Source organism: Lepidochelys kempii, chromosome 21 (genome assembly GCF_965140265.1).
Source record: "Lepidochelys kempii isolate rLepKem1 chromosome 21, rLepKem1.hap2, whole genome shotgun sequence".
In the NCBI taxonomy this organism is placed as follows: Eukaryota; Metazoa; Chordata; order Testudines; family Cheloniidae; genus Lepidochelys; species Lepidochelys kempii.
The window spans coordinates 1421612-1443155 of NC_133276.1; the positions used below are offsets into that span (position 1 = coordinate 1421612).

General features: G+C 41.6%; 2 protein-coding genes across 14 annotated transcripts in view; one reads left to right on the plus strand and one right to left on the minus strand.

Moving 5' to 3' along the window:
• The window catches only part of PHTF1 (putative homeodomain transcription factor 1), a 31918-nt gene extending 13237 nt beyond the window's left edge, over window positions 1-18681 (plus strand). For 6 of the 7 annotated variants that reach the window (XM_073319478.1, XM_073319479.1, XM_073319480.1 and 3 more), the window contains 8 exons: window positions 4171-4299; window positions 5660-5932; window positions 6705-6836; window positions 7052-7138; window positions 7744-7899; window positions 9454-9549; window positions 10183-10308; window positions 10766-16519. In XM_073319478.1, coding sequence (XP_073175579.1) covers window positions 4171-4299; window positions 5660-5932; window positions 6705-6836; window positions 7052-7138; window positions 7744-7899; window positions 9454-9549; window positions 10183-10308; window positions 10766-10786 — 1020 coding nt within the window. In that variant the 3' untranslated portion in view covers window positions 10787-16519. Of the gene's footprint in view, window positions 1-4170; window positions 4300-5659; window positions 5933-6704; window positions 6837-7051; window positions 7139-7743; window positions 7900-9453; window positions 9550-10182; window positions 10309-10765; window positions 16520-17833 lie in introns of those variants that run through there. The other variant, XR_012155784.1, reaches the window with a different exon arrangement.
• MAGI3 (membrane associated guanylate kinase, WW and PDZ domain containing 3) overlaps window positions 7783-21544 on the minus strand; it is a 211945-nt gene continuing 198183 nt past the window's right edge. For 5 of the 7 annotated variants that reach the window (XM_073319471.1, XM_073319470.1, XM_073319474.1 and 2 more), the window contains 2 exons: window positions 18171-18309; window positions 10304-15899 (listed from right to left, as the gene is read on the minus strand). In XM_073319471.1, coding sequence (XP_073175572.1) covers window positions 14869-15899; window positions 18171-18309 — 1170 coding nt within the window. In that variant the 3' untranslated portion in view covers window positions 10304-14868. Of the gene's footprint in view, window positions 7850-10303; window positions 15900-16325; window positions 16415-18170; window positions 18310-21544 lie in introns of those variants that run through there. The other 2 variants (XM_073319477.1, XM_073319475.1) reach the window with 2 other exon arrangements.

Below are 21544 nucleotides of genomic sequence, written 5' to 3' on the forward strand. Positions count from 1 at the left end.
GTTCCAAGAGGTGAATATAGCTGAACCGCTTGGTATAAATTTAACTATAAATGTGACTCTAAATTTAACATTCCGGGGAGGGGACACCACAGTAGCATTTAGTTTCAGGAAGGGGAACTACAGAAAAATGAAGAAGTTAAACAAATTAAAAGATGCAGTGCCAAAAGTGAAATCCCTGCAAGCTGCATGGAAACTTTTTAAAGACACCATAATAGAGGCTCAATTTAAATGTGTACCCCAAATTAAAAAACATAAGAGGACCAAAAAAGTGCCCCCATGGCTGAAAAAATAAAGTAAAAAATTGAGGCAAAAAGGCATCCTTTAAAAAATGGAAGTAAAATCTTACTTAGGAAAATAGAATGGAGCATAAACTCTAGCAAGTGAAGTGTAAAAATATAATTAGGAACATCAAAAAAAGAATCTGAAGAACAGCTAGCCAGAGACTAAAAAAGTAACAACAAAAAATCTAAGTACCTCAGGTGCAGGAAGCTTGCTAAATCATCCAGTGGCCCCACTGGTTGAGATGTTAAAGAAGTAATCAGACTATAAGGCAGTGGTCTACAACCTTTTATGCCCAAGATCACTTTTTGAATTTAAGGGCAACCCAGGATCTACCCTGACCCTTTCCCAAAGCCCTGCCCCACTCATTCCATCCCCCTCTGTCACTTGCTCTCCCTCGCCCTTGCTCACTTTCACCAGGCTGGGATAGGGGTTTGGTAGAGGGTGTGGGCTCTGGGCTGGGGCTGAGGGGTTTGCAGTGTGGGAGGGGGCTCTGGGCTTAGCATTGGGGTGCAAGCTCTGGGAGGGAGTTTGGGTGCAGGAGGGGGCTCTGGGCTTGGCAGAGTGTTGGGGTGCAGGAGGGAGTACAGGGTGCTGGCTCCAGTAGGGGGCAGCAGAGTTGGATTGCAGCCTGCCACTGGGCAGCACTTACCTCTAGCAGCTACCAGTTGGTGTCGCAATGTGTCTGCCACTAAGGCAGGCTCCCTGCCTACCTCGGCCCTAACTCTACTCCTGGAAAGTGCCAGTGAGCACCTGTGGCCCCGGGGAGGGATGGGTGGGCAGCATGTGGCTCTGCATGCTGCCCCCACAGCCCCCTATTCCCAGCCAATGGGAGCTGAGGGGGTGGTGCTTACAGGCAAGAGCAGTGTGCTGCAGGGCCGCTCTAGCCACTTCTAGGAGCGGCATGGGGCTGGGGCAGGCAGGAAGCCAGTCTTAGCAGCAGCCTCGCTGCACAGCTGGAGATCCTCCGGGATCGACTAGGAGATCCTCCGGGATCGACTAGGAGATCCTCCGGGATCGACTAGGAGATCCTCCGGGATCGACCAGTTGGTGACCACTGCTATAAGGCTGTTGGAGAAAAATTAAATATGTTCTTTGCATCAGTCTTCATGGTTGAGGATGTGAGGGAGATTCCCAAATGTGAGCCACTCTTGGTAGATAACAAATCTGAGGAACTGTCCCAGATTGTGGTGTCATTAGAGAAGGTTTTGGAACATATTGATAAATTTAACAGTAATAAGTCACCAGGACCAGATGGTATTCACCCAAGAGTTCTGAAGGAACTCTATATGAAATTGCAGAATTACTCTAACATATCATTTAAATCTGCTTCTGTACCAGATGACTAGAGAATAGCTAATGTAATGGCAATTTTTAAAAATTGGCTCCAGAGGTGATCCTGGCAATTACAGGCAGTAAACCTAACCTTATTACCAGGCAAATTGTTTGAAACTATCATAAAGAACAGAATTCTCAGACAAGACACACAGATTAATATGATTTGTTGGGGGAAAGTGTCAGTATGATATTTGTAAAGGGAAATCATGCCTCACCAGTTTACTAGAATTCTTTGAGGGGATCAACAAGAATGTGGACAGGATAGTGTACTTTGACTTTCAGAAAGCCTTTGACAAGGTCCCTCACCAAAGGCTCTTAAGTGAAGTAAGCTGCCATGAGATAAGAGGGAAGGTCCTCTCATGGATCCCTGACTGGTTAAAAGATAGGAAACCAAGGGGTGGGAATAAAGGGTCAGTTCTCAGAATGGAAAGAGGTAAATAGTGGTGTCCCCCAGGAGTGTGTATGGGGACCAGTATTGAACATTCATAAATGATATGGAAAAAGGGTATTACAGATAAAACAAAACAACAAGATAGTTAAGTCCAAAGCAGACTGAAGAGTTAAAAGGATCTCTCAAAACTGGGTGACCGGGTAACAAAACGGCAGAAAAATTCTGTTGATAAATGCAAAGTAATGCACATTAGAAAATATCCCAACTATACATATAAAATGATGGGGTCTAAATTTGCTATTGCCACTCAAGAAAGATCTTGGAGTCATTGTGGATAGTTTTCTGAAAACATCCACTCAATGTGCAGCAGCAGTCAAAAAAGCAAACAACGTTAGGAATCATTAAGAAAGGGATCGATAAGACAGAAAATACCATATTGCCTCTAATATAAATCCATGGTATGCCCACATCTAGAATACTGCATGCAAATCTGGTCACCCCATCTCAGAAAAGATATTGGAATTGGAAAAGGGCAGAAAATGATTAGGGGCATGGAACAGCATCCCTATGAGGAGAATCGTAGAATCATAGAATATCAGGGTTGGAAGGGACCCCAGAAGGTCATCTAGTCCAACCCCCTGCTCAAAGCAGGACCAATTCCCAGTTAAATCATCCCAGCCAGGGCTTTGTCAAGCCTGACCTTAAAAACCTCTAAGGAAGGAGATTCTACCACCTCCCTAGGTAACGCATTCCAGTGTTTCACCACCCTCTTAGTGAAAAAGTTTTTCCTAGTATCCAATCTAAACCTCCCCCACTGCAACTTGAGACCATTACTCCTCGTTCTGTCATCTGCTACCATTGAGAACAGTCTAGAGCCATCCTCTTTGGAACTCCCTTTCAGGTAGTTGAAAGCAGCTATCAAATCCCCCCTCATTCTTCTCTTCTGCAGGCTAAACAATCCCAGCTCCCTCAGCCTCTCCTCATAACTCATGTGTTCCAGTCCCCTAATCATTTTTGTTGCCCTTCGCTGGACTCTCTCCAATTTATCCACATCCTTCTTGAAGTGTGGGGCCCAAAACTGGACACAGTACTCCAGATGAGGCCTCACCAATGTCGAATAGAGGGGAACGATCACGTCCCTCGATCTGCTCGCTATGCCCCTACTTATACATCCCAAAATGCCATTGGCCTTCTTGGCAACAAGGGCACACTGCTGACTCATATCCAGCTTCTCGTCCACTGTCACCCCTAGGTCCTTTTCCGCAGAACTGAGAGATTAATAAGACTGAGAAAAGGAGTACTTGTGGCACCTTAGAGACTAACCAAAAATGTCCGATGAAGTGAGCTGTAGCTCACGAAAGCTCATGCTCAAATAAATTGGTTAGTCTCTAAGGTGCCACAAGTACTCCTTTTCTCCTTGCGAATACAAAGTAACACGGCTGTTACTCTGAAACCTGTCACTAAGAAGACTGGGACTTCTCATCTTGGAAAAGAGACTACTAAGGGGGGATATGATAGGTCTATAAAATCATGACTGGTGTGGAGTAAAGTGATGTTTACTCCTCATAACACAAGAACTAGGGGTCACCAAATGAAATTAATAGGCAGCAGGCTTAAAACAAACAAAAGGAAGTATTTCTTTACACAGCTTCCAGTCAACCTGTGGAACTCTTTGCCAGAGGATGTTGTGAAGGACAAGACTGTAACAGGGTTCAAAAAAGAACTAGATAAATTCTCAGATAGGTCCATCACTGGCTATTAGCCAGGGTGGGCAGGGATGGTATCCCTAGCCTGTTTGCCAGAAGCTGGGAATAGGCAACAAGGAATGGATCATTTGATTACCTGTTCTGTTCATTCCCTCTAGAGCACCTAGCATTGGCCACTGTCGGCAGACAGGATACTGGGCTAGGTGGACCTTTGGTATGACCCAGTATGGCCGCTCTTATGTTCAGCGCCACAATCCGGATCAGGGCCTTGTGCTAGATGCTGTTGGATATACATGCAGATAGTTTTTCCTTGAATGGCTTATAGTTTAAATGTTGAAATTTAAAACTGTATTCAAACATTTTCAGTAAAAATGCTGCCTATTTTGAAACCATTTCCTGTAGATAGTTGAGAAATGTTTTCAGTATGTTGTATCAGTGTTGCATTTTCTTCTCCAGAACCATTTGTTCTGGCTTCAGAATACGAGCCCTGCATCTGCAAAAGTAAGTGCCCTGATCTGGGAAGGAAGTGAGTGCAAGAAGGTGGACATGTCTGTGCTGGAGATCAGCGGGATTATCATGAGCAGAGTAAGGATTGATTCCTCTCCCCTCCCCCCATTCTAAGGGCATATTTACACTACAGAGTTAAGTCTACTTATGTTAGATTGATTTACAGCCCCAGCAATAAATTACTAGTTTTCCTGTCCACACTACCCTCCTGTCAGCGGTGTCTCCTCACCAGGATTACTCGCACTGACCTAAGCTCCAGGCAGAGCTCCCAGCTGCCACCCAGGCTCTCAGCTCTGCACTCCCCATGAAGCAAGCTCCCTGCAGAGTGGGGAGCTGAGAGCCCAGGTGGGAGCTCTGCAGGGAGACCACACTCCAGGCTCTAATGCTGACAGCTGGAGCTCACAACTGGAACTCCCCCTACTCAATTTCAAAACAAGAACCCTACCAGCAGTGAAATTGACATTGTCAATTTCATGGATTTGGCTGTCAGACACCTTGACAGACAAAAGGTGGATGCAAGTAAATGTCTATACAGACAGTGCATTCCCCAAACTACGTCAGCCTATGCCTAGAGCATCTCGCTGAGGTGGATTTACTAGGTCGGCGTAGTGGGCAAGTTACAGCAGCAGGAGGAATGCTGTAGTGCATAGGCTTACATAATTTGCTTTACATAACATAGTGTAGAAATGCCCTAAATTGTGATTATCTGCAAACAGGACAAGTCCAAGTACCTTTTTTTAAAGATGGCCCTAAATACTCTTAACTAGTAGTTGCAGAGGGATTTAAGAAAATACATGAATTCGAAGCAGAGGGTATGACTCCTGGTCTAAGAATAACAGTAAAATAATACCTAGCTCTTACATAGTGCCTTTCATCAGTAGATGCTTACGTCCTGTTGACATCATTCCCTGCTCTGAGCGACAGGGAGCTGGAAGCTTTTGAGTGCAATTAAAATTAGTGGCTCATGGCTGCTGCTGTATTTTGGTCACTCTTTTCCCTTTCTCAGAAGTGAGATTCCTACTCAAGGTAGGTGAGACGGCTATGGAGAAGGGGGGGATGGACAGGTCATTCTGAGGGGGAGGAAGTGATGTCATAATATGGAATCGTTTTATGTCACACTTTTGGATTTTCACTTTTTCATTGTAACTTTCTAGTATGTTTTCTGGTTTAATTTTGCTCATTTGCTGTGTACCGAGTTTAGTGAGTAGAGAGATGAAGTGTGTAATGGCTGAACTTTATCTTACAGCCACTTCAAATACTGTTTCTTTAAACATGTCTAGTGAAGCAGGAGGTTACGTATGTACTTAAACATACAGGTTGCCTAACCGAGTTTTAGAATTTGAGGATTTTCCCTATTGGTGTTTAACATTGTACTTACAGTAATTTTAAAAATTAGTTGTAGCTTGTATAGTGCTAATGATATTTGCCTATTCTCCAGGTTAATGCCTATCAGCAGGGAGTAGGCTATCAGATGCTGGGAAACGTTGTCACCATTGGGTTAGCATGTCTTCCTTTCCTCTACCGGCTCTTCCATACAAAGAATCTTGAACAGCTGCAATCCATTTCAGTGAAGGAACTTTTGAATATCTTTTGTGGGGCTCCTACCATCACCCCCGTCATTGTCTTGGCTGTGATTAACTTCCTTGAGCGTCTCTGCCTGACTTGGATGTTTTTCTTTATGATGTGTGTTGCTGAGAGAACATACAAACAGGTTTGTCTAAATGTGCTGTTACCTTTCATGAACATATACATTTCTATTGCAACATTCAAGCTGCTGTCATTGCTTCCCCTCTTAAAGCCGCAGCTGAGACGTGTTTGGGAGCAGTAAGACACTGGGGAATGCTGGGATATCTTTATACCTGAGGTGCTGTGGCAGGTCTCTTCCCCTGAGATACAAAGACTAACGTCCACCGTGAATTAGTCTTTAAAGCTTGCTTTTTTTCTCTGTACTGCTGAAAGGAAATTAACCTTTAAGTACTTGCTATCTTAAAAGTCTGAGGCAAATTGGAGCAATCTAGGAAAAGGTATTAGCCCTACCTGTACTGTGAAGCCTAGTTATGAGACTTCTCTTAGAAAGAGAAATAAGTGTCCCACTTGGGGTCACATTCATTATTTCCTGGTGAAGACTACAGCTGCCTGGCTGGACTTGATTGGCCTGAAGACAAATCCTCTGATGGGCCCAGGTCATAAGGATGTGTGTTTGTATCTATCACATCCTTCCACAGGGGAATGTGGTTAACAGTTTTGCCAGTTTGCTACTGTTAATATAGATAGGGTATACTGGGATGAGTGGTATCCTTTAGTATCTCTCATTTATTAAAGCTGTCATGGTTTCCTCTTATACAGGAATGTTATTCCTACCACTGGCAAGCACAAATAACTTGTTTAGCAACTAATGTACATATTATATTAAGCACCATATGGAAGCTAACATTGGACTATAACAATGTGGATTTTCTTTACTGACACACTTTTCTTTGCAGCGGTTTTTGTTTGCCAAACTTTTTAGTCATATAACATCTGCCCGGAAAGCCAGGAAGTATGAAATCCCCCACTTCAGACTCAAGAAGGTGGAGAATATTAAAATTTGGTTATCACTGCGCTCCTATCTAAAGGCAAGTCATGATCCAACGAGTGCAAGTATGTTTAAATGTTAACAGACTAGAGCAAATGGTGTAAACAAAGTTGGTGGAAGGTTGCAGGTGGACTCCAGGTGCAGAAGCTGGAGTTGAGGATATTACAACTCTTTCCTGGGTAGCGAAAAACTATTGCTATATTTTACTGAAGTTCAAAAGGTTTCTCAGATTTGATTAAACGTTTGTTTCCACAGAGGAGAGGACCCCAGCGATCTGTGGATGTAGTTGTCTCTTCAATCTTTTTATTGGCTCTATCAATTGCTTTCATATGCTGTGCACAGGTGAGACTCCCATTTATGTTTTGTAAGCAATAAAAAGCCAGTGGAAAAATTCCTGTCAAGTATAACTGGTAACTGCTTTGAAGGTGGATTTTAGTCCTTAAATAGATTTCAGAGAGGCTTTTTTCCTTTTGTAGTTAAGTATAGTTGTTAGCAACAGTTTGCAGAACGGTTTCATTGTGCTGCAGATGAATGCTTATGCTTTCGCGAGTTAACTGCCCTTCTCAACTTTGGCTTTGCATTGAGTGTAGTAATGTTGGGATCCAGTGTCGTTTGCTGAGGGAAAGACTCATCCAATCACTTCCTTTAATAATCAAAATGCATTTACATTGGGCAGCACTCTTCAGAGTATCTAGCTATCAGATAGCAGGGATAAAGAGAATGATTATTAATATATTAATCAGGCTGATATAAACTGGTCTGTCTTCACTTTAATTACTGTCCTACCTTTATTCATGTATTTGTGGGTGGCAAATTGCTTTGGCTGATAGATGTTATGGTGGTCACACAAGCCATAGCTGCTTCTATGTGTTGAATAGAAGTGTTTATGGTAGGTGAATAGGAACATTTCAGTTTATTTGCCAATTTCATTGTTTCGTTTAATACAGGTTTTAAAAGGGCATAAAACATTCCTGAATGCAGCTTACAACTGGGAGTTCCTCATCTGGGAAACAGCCCTCCTCCTTTTTCTACTGCGCCTGGCATCATTGGGCTCTGAAACCAACAAAAAATACAGTAATATTTCAATCCTGCTCACTGAACAGGTATCTCAGCTGCAGGTGACCCTCCATGGGCTTACTGTTCTCTAGTATCAGAGTAGCAGCTGTTAGACTGTATTCGCAAAAAGAACAGGAGTACATGTGGCACTTTAAAGACTAACCAATTTATTTGAGCATAAAGCTACAGCTACAGCTCACTTCATCGGATGCATTCAGTGGAAAATACAGTGGGGAGATTTATATACATAGAGAACATGAAACAATGGGTGTTACCGTACACACTGTAATGAGTGATCACTTAAGGTGAGCTATTACCAGCAGGAGAGCGGGGGAGGGGACCTTTGTAGTGATGATCAAGGTGGGCCATTTCCAGCAGTCTCTATTCAAGACTAAGTTAATTGTGTACAGTTTCCAAATTAATTCCAATTCAGCAGTCTCTCGTTAGTCTGTTTTTGAAGTTTTTTTGTTGAAGAATTGCAACTTTTAGGTCTAATCGAGCGATCAAAGAGATTGAAGTGTTCTCCAACTGGTTTTTGAATGTTATAATTCTTGACGTCCGATTTGTGTCCATTTATTCTTTTACATAGAGATTGTCCAGTTTGACCAATGTACATGGCAGAGGGGCATTGCTGGCACATGATGGCATATATCACATTGGTAGATGTGTAGGTGAACGAGCTTCTGATAGTGTGGCTGATGTGATTAGGCCCTATGATGGTGTCCCCTGAATAGATATGTGGACACAGTTGGCAACAGGCTTTGTTGCAAGGATAGGTTCCTGGGTTAGTGGTTCTGTTGTGTGGTTGCTGGTATTTGCTTCAGGCTGGGGGGCTGTCTGTAAGCAAGGACTGGCCTTGAATAGAGACTGGGAGTGGATGGGTCATTACACAAAGGAAAACGATTTCCCCATGTTTATTCCCCCCTCCACCCCCACTGTTCCTCAGATGTTCTAGTCAACTGCTGGAAATGGCCCACCTTGATTATCACTACAAAAGGTTCCCCCCTGCTCTCCTACTGGTAATCACCTTAACTGATCACTCTGGTTACAGTGTGTATGGTAACACCCATTGTTTCATGTTCTCTGTGTATATAAATCTCCCCACTGTATTTTCCACTGAATTCATCCGATGAAGTGAGCTGTAGCTCACGAAAGCTTATGCTCAAATAAATTGGTTAGTCTCTCAGGTGCCACAAGTACTCTGTTTTCTAGTATGAAAGTGATCTTTGTGGTTCAAATAACTCCTCCCTCATTTCAGCTTAGTGCTTTTTTTAAGACCCCTTTGAATTTTTTTATTCATAATAGAGCAGCTCCTCCTACAGCAGGCTTAAAAGAAAAAAGCCAGTTATCCAGGCCCAAATGTTGTTCATTTTTTGGTTGATAGCTGGGGGTGAGAAGAACTCTATCACTCTGGGGAAAATTGGATGTTTGTTAATCTATTACTGCTGCACTTAAACTGCAAGTAAGCACCATTCCATGGGCAGGGTAGTGACTTTTTTGCATAGGTCTTCACAACTGACTGGTCCCTGTGCTGTAAACAGCTGTGACTTGGGTGAAGTGATTGAATGTAAAATCTGCTCTAATACCTGTTTCTGTCACAGATCAACTTATACTTAAAGATGGAAAAGAAGCCAAACAAGAAAGAACAGCTCTCTCTAGTGAACAATGTTTTAAAACTGTCTACAAAGCTACTGAAGGTGAGTTCCTATCCTTAACTCTTGTTGCCTACCAAAAAAGACAGTTAGGTCACTAGTGTGCTGAGATCAGTCAGTGCCTGTTATGCTGACCAATGTCATCTCATTTCTTCCTTGTATTCTCATTTGTTGTCTGTCTTAGCCTGTAAGCTCTCTGGGGTAAAGGACACTGTCTTTATACAGTGCCTCACACAATAGGGTTATCTATGACTGAGGTGCTGGGTGTTAACAGTAGTAATGTGCATAAGAAGGTGGAGAACTGACTTGTCATACCGGTTGTACTGTCTTGTTTCCTCATTCTCCCTCAGCAGAATTTTAGGATTCCAGTCATTTATTACTAGACAGGATGGGAAGGAGCCTGGTGTGTGACACCTACAGGAGGCTCCCCAGAGTTAAAATTCTAAACTGTTAACCAGCCTACTAAGTGTTGCCATAAGGAAGATTTTCAAGCTCTATGATAGGGTCAGTGAAATTCTTCAGCCCTGAGGAGGCAGAGATGCCTATCTAATATACCCAATGGATTTTGCAGGGTCTGGTTGGCAGAAGTCTGTCTGAGGTATAGCAGGCTATCAGAGTAATTGGAAATGTTGGTGACTACAACTGGGTCCAGATCTAACTTCCATTTTCTCATTACAGGAGTTAGACACACCATTTAGACTCTATGGCCTGACTATGAACCCTTTAATCTACAACATCACACGAGTTGTGATCCTGTCTGCCATCTCAGGTGTTATAAGTGATCTTCTTGGATTCAATATCAGAGTAAGTGTAGCTGCCATTTGAGATGGCAAGGAGGATGTTCTAGGAGACTGGTACCCAACTGACTTATGGAAGACCTGGGTCTAATTCTGGTTTTGCCACTAACTTACTGTCATTAGTACAATTGCTTCACCTTTGTTCCCCCTCTTATCTGTGTTTTGGGGCAAACCCACTCATGTGCTAAGACAGCAGGAATGGTGACTGAATAAATTCAGATTACTACACCCCAAAAACCTGCTTGTGTGCTTGACAGTCCTAAAACTACAAGTTTTTGGCTGCCTCAATTGTTAGTTTACTAGCATGCCTAAACCATTATGTAATATGCATTTTACTCAGTCTTTCAAAGACTAGCAGCTGCATGTTCTTTTTTACAATGGCTGTAATTTATTCAAGAGATTTCTTGTTTTGCTTTTTTATTTGAAGTCTCTCATAAATACCAATTCCTAACCTCTGTTTTCAGTTATGGAAAATCAAACCATGAACTAGCCTGCCCTCAAGGCTGTGAGGATTATCAAATCATCAGGACACTGGATAGAAGCAAGACATTGGCTTGAGACAGAGGTGGTTCTAAATTTTGGCATATTTCTTTATGTATCAAAGATGTTTTCTTACATTGCTTAGTTTCAGAGCCTACAGAATAAACTAGTTTAACTTGTGAGGGCAGCCCAGGCCTTGCACACTAAGTAAACAAAACTTGTTTTGTCCAACAGAGTGACACTGTTCTAAGGAATTTCCCTATTAAGTAGGGGCTAAAGTATGCAGCAGCCACACATTTCAGAGGGGCCTCAAAACAGTAGGAAAACAATTATATGGGATTCTGTATACAATAGCTTGTGTCTGTGGCCCTGTTAAAGCCTATTTCTATATGGATAGATAAGTTACTGCAGCAGGTTGGCTCTGTTACACAACTAACTTGATGTGGCAGCTTCTCCATTTCCTCTGTTAACATGAGACTGTAATTTCACTGCAGTCAGTCAGTATTATGACTCCCAATTACTGCTTTAAGATCTAAATAAGCTCTTCATTTGTTAAAATAGGGTGTTAAGGCCTTGACAAGAGGACTCACTTTCCTAATAACTGTCCAGAACAACATTCCAGGTTTTGGATGGTGAGGGAGTAGAGTTTAAAATTCTGCTGTGTCTGCCTTTACATATTAGAGCAGATCCCTGTTCCTCTTTGTCTTCTTCCAGTGCCCCATTTGATAGACAAGTGCATGTGTGTAGTAGCTTCAAGTAAACAAAACATTCAAATAAGTGCCTTTAGGCTAGAGAGGCCAAGTCTGCTTTGGACCTTTATTCTCTGCAACTGCAGCCTTTCATGAAAGGTCAGTCCACCCAAGACAGATATTGCCTCCAAGGGCACTTGGCAGTTAAACTTTCAGTTGCATAGCAACATTAAAGCCACTCTGCTGCACGCACCAGGAGAGACTAGAGTTTTCATATAATTAAGTGTTCTTCAAACTCCTCATTATTCTTGATTGATAAGCCCTAATAGAACAAGCAAAGCATTCTCCTAGAGGGAATATGGTAACACTTGTTCTCTACAACAGCTCACTCTGTAAAGCACCATCAGTATATAAACACTTTTTTCACAAGACTGGTAGCAGCTAGAAAACTGAATAGAGTAACAATTTACATATAACACTTCAAATCTTTGGTATTGATTTGGTTAGTTTTGACAAGGTAGGTCAATAGGGCTGTTAAAGCATTCTGGAAAATATTAGTGCTTTCTACTTCTATAGTACCTTACCTTTGTTACACAGGTAAGTAGAAGTCAGATGTGGTAAAAGTGGAACAGAAGAAGATTCCCCTATTCTAATGCACAGCCTCTTAAAGGATAGGTGCCTTTTATGTAACACTCCTGATACAGAACCTTGGACAAAGTAGTAAATGGCTCTCTGGGGTAAGGACTGATTGTGAAAACCAGTTGAGAGGAAGGAATGATCTCATTATGGGGAGGTTAACAATCTACAAATGGTATGAGGAAAGAATCTAAAGCCACCTCCCTAGGAGAAATTGTTATGCTGTAAGTGTAGCTGGTGACTTTGCTAGTTTCCAATAAATAGTAAGTCAGTCATAGGACTAATATTGTCTGAGAGAAAAGGATTCCTTTAAATCCACTGTTCCATCTCACACCATAAAGGGACGATGACATAGGTCATTTTTTGTAGTAAATTGTTTATGCAAAGCTATTTTCTGTACAATGAAAATTAGTAAAAATGTAAAAAGTGACATTTAAAATACAAATAAATCCATGGAAGCAAACTCCATCACACAGCTGGTACTATATTTTGCAGGACTGTGGCTGAGTATGTCACACTTGAAAAGGGAGGTAAGGTAACTTTCAGATGACAAAGGCAATTTATCAGTGGAAAATATGGATGTTTAGGGCTGTATATTTAGTTAAGACAGTTCTAATGCAGACCGCATCATTGTAAAATGAGTCTACAGCTAACATTTAAAAGTGCAAGAATGAACAGGCTGTGAATGGGAGTTTCTTTTTAATATATCTATATAAAAAATAATGAGCGATTTACAGGTCTCTCTAGTCAGAACCTCAGTGTGTATATAAAGGTGCTGTACAATATATAAACATTTACATCCAGTACATCCATATGTTGCTTAGCATTCCAAGGCCACATTGCTAAGTCACCTTATACAGTAAGTACAGGTACAAGTTCTCTGGAAAAGACTCACAAACAGAGGACACCAAAGCAGGTCACAACGTTAACAATTAGAAAACAGCATTTGGATGGATGGGTACTTGCTGATAACAATTTCAGTGGTGCTAATTCATCTTGGTATTAAATTTCTGAATTTGGTACTATTCTCAATGGTTAAACAAGTGCATACAACTTAAGAGGCTCCCACAGGTTTATCAACCAAGAATACAGGATTAATATCTACATAGGCTAACCCATACTTTCACAGTCAAACTCTACAATATTGAGGATTTGTACACTTTATGCTACAGCAAATTGATGGATTCATAAAATGTGAAGCAGCAGAGGACAGTTCAGATGTTGTAAATTAAACAGATTTTAAAGCACTGTTCATTTAAGCCTACTGCTGAGTAGTTGTCTATTTCAAAAGTTTCTAGCTTCCAGTCAAAACTGATTTTTTTAAGCTTTGGGAGGCTAATCAACTTAGCAGCAGTTCAATTATATTTTTAATGAGCAAGTCAGATTAGTTTAACACAAGGATACAGCAACTGATCTTGACTTTCCTTACCTTTTTCCTCTGCTTTTGTGAACTGGCCCAGCCCCTTTTACTGTTTTTTTTTATTTGCAGTCACTGAAAACCTAGCACAGGTCAGAAAATCAAATCTATTAATGCTATTGAGTAAATCAAACCATGAAATTTCTGCAGACTGCTAGTCCTACAGTTAACTGATATAAAAATATCTTAACATTCCTCAATGTTATTTAAATACATATTGAAGCCCAAACAATAGATATTAAGTCTCATGTACCCTGTATGTCAACTATTTCTCACTCAACCAAAAGCAATTACACACAAATAAAACGGATTTCTAATAGTAGGCACAGGTAAGAGGGACTTTTTTTTAAGAAGCTGTTGGTGGTGGTTGGTTCTGTCTGAGTTTGCAACAGCAGGATTTTCTGTTTCAAATACTGCTTTTACATATCAATTTTTAGTTTTACAGGTAAAGATGGGACATTTCCAAGTATTTTTAAAACATACCGTATGTGGTGCTTTGACATACAGTACCAGAGGGAGGTTGAAAGCACAGCACCACATCCATTCCTTATTTCCAAAGAACTGACCAGATAAAATCATGGCCCCACTGAAGCCAATGGGTGTTTTTGCCAGTAACTTAACAGGGCCAGGATTTCACCACTTAGTCTTCAAAATGATATTTGCAATACATGTTTTGCAGATAGTTACTATAATTACCTTAAATGAATTAAGCAAATTTGTTTTGCTCCTAGAAAGCAAAACTAACCCCATAGATCACACCAAAATGCAATTATCCTTTTAAATTTCACATGGGCTATTAGGAACTTTAAGAAAAAGAATCCAGTGGGGCAGCATCAGTGGCTCATTTGCTGCTCTAGAGTTGATAGAACCAGCACACTCACCTTCTTACTGAAGTTGTGAGAACTCTTAATTATTCCCCTATATAAACATGCGACATGCCTTTGAGAAAATAGCTATTTTCAAACAAAATCTTGGCTTTGAGTCTGGGGAAAACCTACCAGGAGGATTAAATTGATTGGCTACAGTAGATAACTTGGCACAAGAAGTGAGTCATGATCACATTGGCAATATAGGCATTAAAGTTTGTTCAGAAACTCACAATACTATCTGAGAAAGCCTTAGCAGTGCAATGTTGAGAGAGCAGCAGGACACTGCCTTCAAAGGATGAGGGGACAGCAGCTTATGGAAGAGCTCCTTCATGCAGCTTAGTTAATTTAAGAACAAATCAAATGTACTTTCCAGCCCCTGGAGTTAGTTTCTGAAAAATGACAACTTTGTGGAAAAAAGATGCTTTTAATTGACCATATTAGAAACCTGATTAAAACATGTTCTAAAAATGTTTCAGTCAAACCCGTTTTTCAGTGACACCTGTTGCTTTTGTGACTTTACTTGCACTTGGTACCTTCCAAGGTCCAGGAGTTATTGGTGCTTTCTTAACTAGAAAGCTGCATTCAGGTTTTGAAATTCCATCATCTTTGGTTTCATCAGTTGGCTCCAAGCCTTTTTCTGTGTGGTCTTTGTTCAGAATAACAGGATCTTGTGTTTGGAGCCTAACTTTTTTTCCCATGGAAAGCTGTGAAACATCAGAAAGACTTGCAGTTTTGAAGTCGCTAGAAGTTGGCTCTCCAGTATTGGCTTTTTCATCTTCATCTACTCTTTTCCTAGGCTCATTGGCCTTATTTAATGGAAGAGTCTTTTCATCTGCTCTTGGGTTTTTTCTCTCTTGAGACTTCTTCTTCTTCTTCTTTCCAGCAATGTTCTGCTTTCTGTCTTGCTGTGTTACTCCTGATTTTTCATTAGTCTCAACATCACCACCAGCTATTTTATCTTGAGAGTCTAGTAACTTGTCTGACTTGTCCCCACTTTCTTCTTTTTTGGGATGCTTTTGGGGACTGGCAGATCTGCCTCTGTTTCCTCTGGAAGTTTCTTTTAAATTGATTTGTGTGTGTGTATTCTCACCTCTCCTGGGTTGCTCACACTGGTCTAAGAGATTGCTGTGTGTGTTTTGTGTCTCACTTTTTCTTGGACTGTGGAGCCCTGCTTGCTGCAATTCCCCAGATGTGCCCAATTTTTTTGGACTCTCTGCTCTCTCTCTTCTAATGTCGTCATCAGTTACTAAATCTAAACTGGTAGGCTGGTCCCATCTCTTCATATGCTCCTGGGTAGAAGACATATGTTTCGGCTTAGACTGGTTTTCAGTTAAAGTGCTTTTCTTTTCAGGCACAGTGTTTTTAGCTTCTTCCAGTTTCTCAGATATGTGAACATTCGCTAAAGCGTCTTCCAGTACTGGTAAATCACATACTGCAGAGGTGGGTAATGGTGGCTGTTCATCATATATTATATTTGAGGATGATGGATTAAAACTATCTTGATCACCTGGAAGTGAAGCAGCACAATGGTGTGACAAAAAATCACTTAACCAATATTCACAAACATTTATCTAAAATATCTTAATGTAATGAACTTCCACAACGTGATCTAAACACTTTTTTAAAAAAAAAACAACAAACTTATATTCTATAACACACTAAACAAAGGAGATTTCCTCACTCAGCTGTAAACTTAAATTTTTAGCTCACAGAAAACAACTTTTTTGGGAAAAATACAGGCTAAGAATGCTGGTAAGGGCTTGTGAGGTTCAGCATAGCTATAGGCCTCACGCAGCAGAATTAAAAATCCCTATCCTACACTGTTGCAATTCATACCAAAAGAATACTGAAAACAGGGAGAAGGTGAGGTTACTATTTATAGCAATGTACTTAAAGAAAAAAAAGAGGTGAATCACAAGACATGCAGATTTACCAAGTCTTTAAGGAAAGACCAAGAAAAGCACTGAAAGCCTTAATGTTGTTCAGGTTTCATGTAGGAGCACAAACTGGAAGGAGCCAGACCTGAATAAGGAAGAGAAAAAGCCCAGGACTATATACCAAAAATCACAGGAAGCAAAAGCTTTCACTAGAAGTGTACGATTCAAATGCAGAACACAAGAGCCAACAGGGTGATAGTATGGAAGAGCCACCCCCCTCCCCACTAAATTGCTGCACTTAGGCCTGGCAGAATTCTGTGAGGGAGGGAGCTATGGAATATTACTGACAGCTGCTATTGTTATAAAAGGCAGCACACTTCTGTGCCAAATACTTATAACTGCATGAAAAAGCAAAACAGATCTTAGGTTTGTAATTGTATGCTTAAATACCGACAGTCAATAGAGAGACCTGGAATTCACTTAGAGGGGCTCCTTTCTTGTTTATAGGCACAGATGTGTTTAATATTTATTTTTAGGGGAGACACATAAGGCATACAAAGGTTTACTACACTCTTAGAGGGTAGCCTAGCCTAAAAATTCAGCAGTATCTCAAGAGATCTGTTTTAAGTTTTCAAAATACTAATTAACCAAGCCTTACTAGCATAAGGGCTATCTCAGTAGGAGATACATGTGATCTCAATAGAAGACAATTGAGGGGATCTAACAAAAAGGATAAAAACAAGACTAAGTCTTCCTGTAGTTCAGAGATACTTTGCTTTTATTCTTTGTACTATTTGCTCTGATGGAACCAGGCAGTGTATTTTAGGACCATGATGTTTTAAGTTATTTTCTAGCTCAGTGGGGAGAAGGGAAAAATATAGGAAAACATTTTTAGACAATTTCATCTGTAAGTGGAGGTCAAGTCCTGCCTACATATAATAGAATGCTACAAACTTGCATAGGCTACACTATGCTTGAAGGTTCAAGGTGTCAGATTTTAATTTGTTTATGAAAGTCATGGGCTTTTACAAAGGGAAAGTGGCTCTGTATCTAACCATTCCAATTTTACTACAGAGCTGTTACGCTATAAGAAGGATCCTTACATGGTTTAAATACTTTCCTGTCTAAAGCCTTACAGCAGCTGCGAAGGGTTGAAAGGATAGAATTGGGATGGGGAGGAATAAATTCTCTTGCTCTCAGTGTGCTCTGCTTTGAAATACTGTGACAGCCACAAATAGCTTTGATTTTGGAGCATGCCCTGCAGTTGAACTCAGTCAAAGCTCTTACAGGCATTTCTGCCCAAGCAATTTGCTTAGGGATTTGTGCTTTGCTGCCTTATGTGCAAAAAACAAGTGTCACAATTAAAGTTTTCTATTCCGAGAGCAAAACTTTCACTCGTTCAGAAGTTTTGTTTTTTAACGTTTTACAGTTTAAGTTCATAAGAGAAACTGAAGCACCCACAAAAATAATCATCTTGGTTGTGAAGCGTGACAGAAGCCCAATACCATATGAGATTTTATTCAAATGTAAAATCAAATTATGTCTTTAATTATAATATGTGTAGAGAAACACAGAAATCAAGTTGGAGATGGATGGGAGCATCAGAACAAAGCATGGCCTAAAGAATACTTGCAACAACATTACATGTCATGGCGTCTTTCCAAGGTTTTTCAGTAAAATTATTATGTGGCAACAGTTTTTTTTTTTTTTTTCTGGTCACATTATTTGTGCTTGTATGAAAACAGGCAGCTTGAAAGTCAGCAGAAATGGAAGGATATTGCTGAATAGCTTCAGTGCTTACACAACAGCATCCAACCTCTTTAGACATTAATCAACACACATTTCTATTTACCACCTTCCCCCGGTCCCCTCGGGACAAACTGGCACAACCTGCAACTTACCATGATCTGGTATCAAGCCAGTCCCTGGTCTCAGAAGAAGAACAACTTTATTTCCTCCTGCTTGAATCAGCTCAATGGCTCGTGTATGAGTGATACCTTGGGTGGGTTCGCCATTGATTTCAACAATCTGGTCACCAACCTGAAAAGACAATATCAGCCAGGTTAAACTTCATGAAGCACAGCTACTGTAACTGGATTCTTATTCAATATAGGAAAAGCCATAGCTCGACTCAAGCTTTTCTTTTCCCTAGTCCCTTCTATTCTCTGAAACCCACTCTCGTACAACCACTAACATATACAATTAATGTAATTCAGCCATTGGGCTGTTCCGTGAATTCTTCATGTAGATATTCTGCCAAGCTGGCTTCCCTACAAGGGCTCAGGTTACTTGAAATGAATTTTCCATTTGATAAATGTTTAATACATCCATGTTCTTGAGTACATCTTCACTCCATAAAAGTAATTTGTTGATGCTCTGTTATAAAGACTTGCACCATGAAGATACTTAAAATCATGTGTATGTGGTAATTACTCTAAAATTACAACCAAACACCCTTATATTAATATAGCTGAGAGGGTTGCTCATAAAGGAAAGGATTTATTATTCTGAGAGAGATCACTGTACGACAATACTAGCTCAGTCCCGACTAGTGAGATATCAGCTTTACGGACTTTGATGCAAATTTACAAACGTATCAGATAATGGATGTCAGAATATCCAAGCATTTGGGTTCTAACCCATGAAAGATCATGAGGTCCGTCTTGCAATTAAACCGATTTTCCATTAGGTGTCACTACTGCATAAAAGTTGCAGTTTAAAGAGCATGTATCTTACTTAGATCAGTTTCATAAAACATTACTGAAGGTGATAGTCCCACATAGAACCCTATGATCATGGAGCACTAATACAATAATAAATGAATGAGGACGACGACATACAGCCATTTGGAAAAACACAGGGCCGAGGTGCGTTTTACCATCTAGTGTTCAAACCAGCTGCAAACTGGGTTATTAGAGCTCCTTTGTGTCAGTATCCAAACGTACTACTTAAATTGGGGCTGGGAAAGGCCTAGTTCCATTTCAGTGGCTGAATTGGGAAAGCCTGGAGAGCACAGACTAGTGTACAAGCTTATCTAGGCACGGAAACGTTCTGTCCTGGCCAGGAAGAATTTAGAGGTACCTCCTGTTTCCAGAACCTGCTCCCTCAGTTGTCATTGACATCACTCCTTATGTTTTGTTCTGAGCATTACATCTATTCATCCCTCTGACCTCTGCAACAGCAGCGATGAGAAGTGGTCCTTGCAAGAATCAGGTACCATGAAGGAGATGGTTGCAAATATTTTCCACCACATGGAGTATAATAACGACACCTCTTCAGCCTTGCTGGCCCTCAGGACTCAAGATTCCCAGCGGGGTCTGGCTCCAGTGACAGCAGCAACAAGGGGAGCACTGGTACAGAGAGGACTCCGGTGTCAGCCTATTCGAGTGCTTCCATGGCTGCCACCTCTGGTGCAGCTGCACTAGGATGAGGGAGAGCTCCCAATTTTATCCGGGTATATGCATGATCAGCCCAGTGGACATGGAAAGCATGTCCCTTTCAAGGGCTGGTGGGGGCACATACCTTCTGCCAAGGCACAGGAGATGAGGCTGTCCCATTATGAACTCATTTTTCAGGGTGCTATAGTTCAGGTGTGAAACTGTTACTGCTTCAAGTATGGAAACGGCCTTTTAAACACAGCTGAATATGCCTCTCCCATACAGTGCAGGCACCCAGCTAATTCACTGAGGTCCCCTGGGAAACAGCCTAGCCAAGACTGCACCCTCTATGTCAGTCAGCATGGAGCTCTGAAATGGAACAATACCTGCCTCTAGCAGGGGCAGGAAGCAGATAACAGTGGGCTGCTCCATACAGACTGCTACAGTGGAAGAGGAGCCCTGCTAAAACCATGAATCCCCTAGTTTAGATGACCAGAAGGTGATCAGCACCTGCAGGGAGACAGGAAAGAGCTGGGTGTGATCAGCTAGGTAAAGTGCCGTGGGAAGAGGAACAGGGAGGACACCACAGCTTTGTTTTCCTATCTCTCTCTGGTGAGAGGAGGAAGAGATCTTATTACACAATTATCTGGCCTGGCCTACCAGATCTTTGGAGAAATGCAGATGTCACATAGAAGCATAATGAAAGAACGATGAGTTCCAATGTGAAGATGAATATTTGAAATTTGTTTTATTATGAATACCCCACAGTCAAATTTACCCTACAGCCCACCCGTTCTTGGCACAGATGATCCACAGGAGAAAGCAGATAAGTGTGCTGATGTCATTTTTGAGAACAGAGCCTGAAGAGTTATATTGTGTCCCCCCAATAGATTGGGAGTTTATAAAGCTGAACCCAGACAGAGTTCAGGGAATTGTATATATTTGATTCTGTTTATTGCTGTGAAATTTCTCCAATGAAAGTCCAAGTTTATTTGCAGCTGGGAAGTCTTCACATGCTGGTGACTTGAACGCAAAGCTCTGGAGCTTAGCATAACCCCACTTGAAAGAGCAGTACAAGAGAAAACAGAAGCAGCACTATAAGACTCAAGCAATCTCCCAAGCATAAGAAAAACTAATGACTGTAAATGCTAAGAATTAGCACATTAAAACTTAACTCTTTGAATTTTGCATCCAATTAAGCCTGACATCAGCCCTCAAAAGTAGTCTATTACTGCCTTCACTTTGCACACTACAAAACTGACAGAGAAAGTGAAGTGACTTGTGTAAAGGGCTGTATCACATGTCACTGGCAGGAATGGAATCAGAACTAAGAGTCCCTGATGCTCAGTTCCATGCTTCAGCCAGTACAAAGTCATTTTATGGACAGTAATTACAGAACTGTATTTGGTCTCTGTAGCGAGATGAGACTCATTGGTGCAGTGCCTCCTGCTAGTTGTCCTGGGAATTAGCTCTTTCCAGCCTTCGGAGCACCCTCTGCACGCCAGTGTCTTGCCTGCCGCTGGCCCCGTGTCCCTCCCAGATCCTGGTGCCCTTTACCGTGGGATGCTGCCCCCTGGCAGTGTCCCCACACTCTGGGTCTCCCCTCCCAAGGGAACCCCCAACCCTCTATCCCCACCTTGCCTCAGTGGCTGCTGCCAGTCATCGTCTAGGCTCCGCTCACTGGGGCAGACTGCAGTCTGTAAACCACACATCATTGGCAAGGAGGTTGGACCAGCTGCCTCTGCCGAACCCTGGGCTGCTCCTCCCAGCCCCTGTACAGGCCTCTATTGAGGCCAGAGCTCCCCAACTCCTCCACCCTTTCCCCAGCAATGCTCTGTCTCAAGTACCCTTCTCTCCCAGGCAGCCAGGTCCTTCTCTCTCAAGAGCTAGAGAGAGAC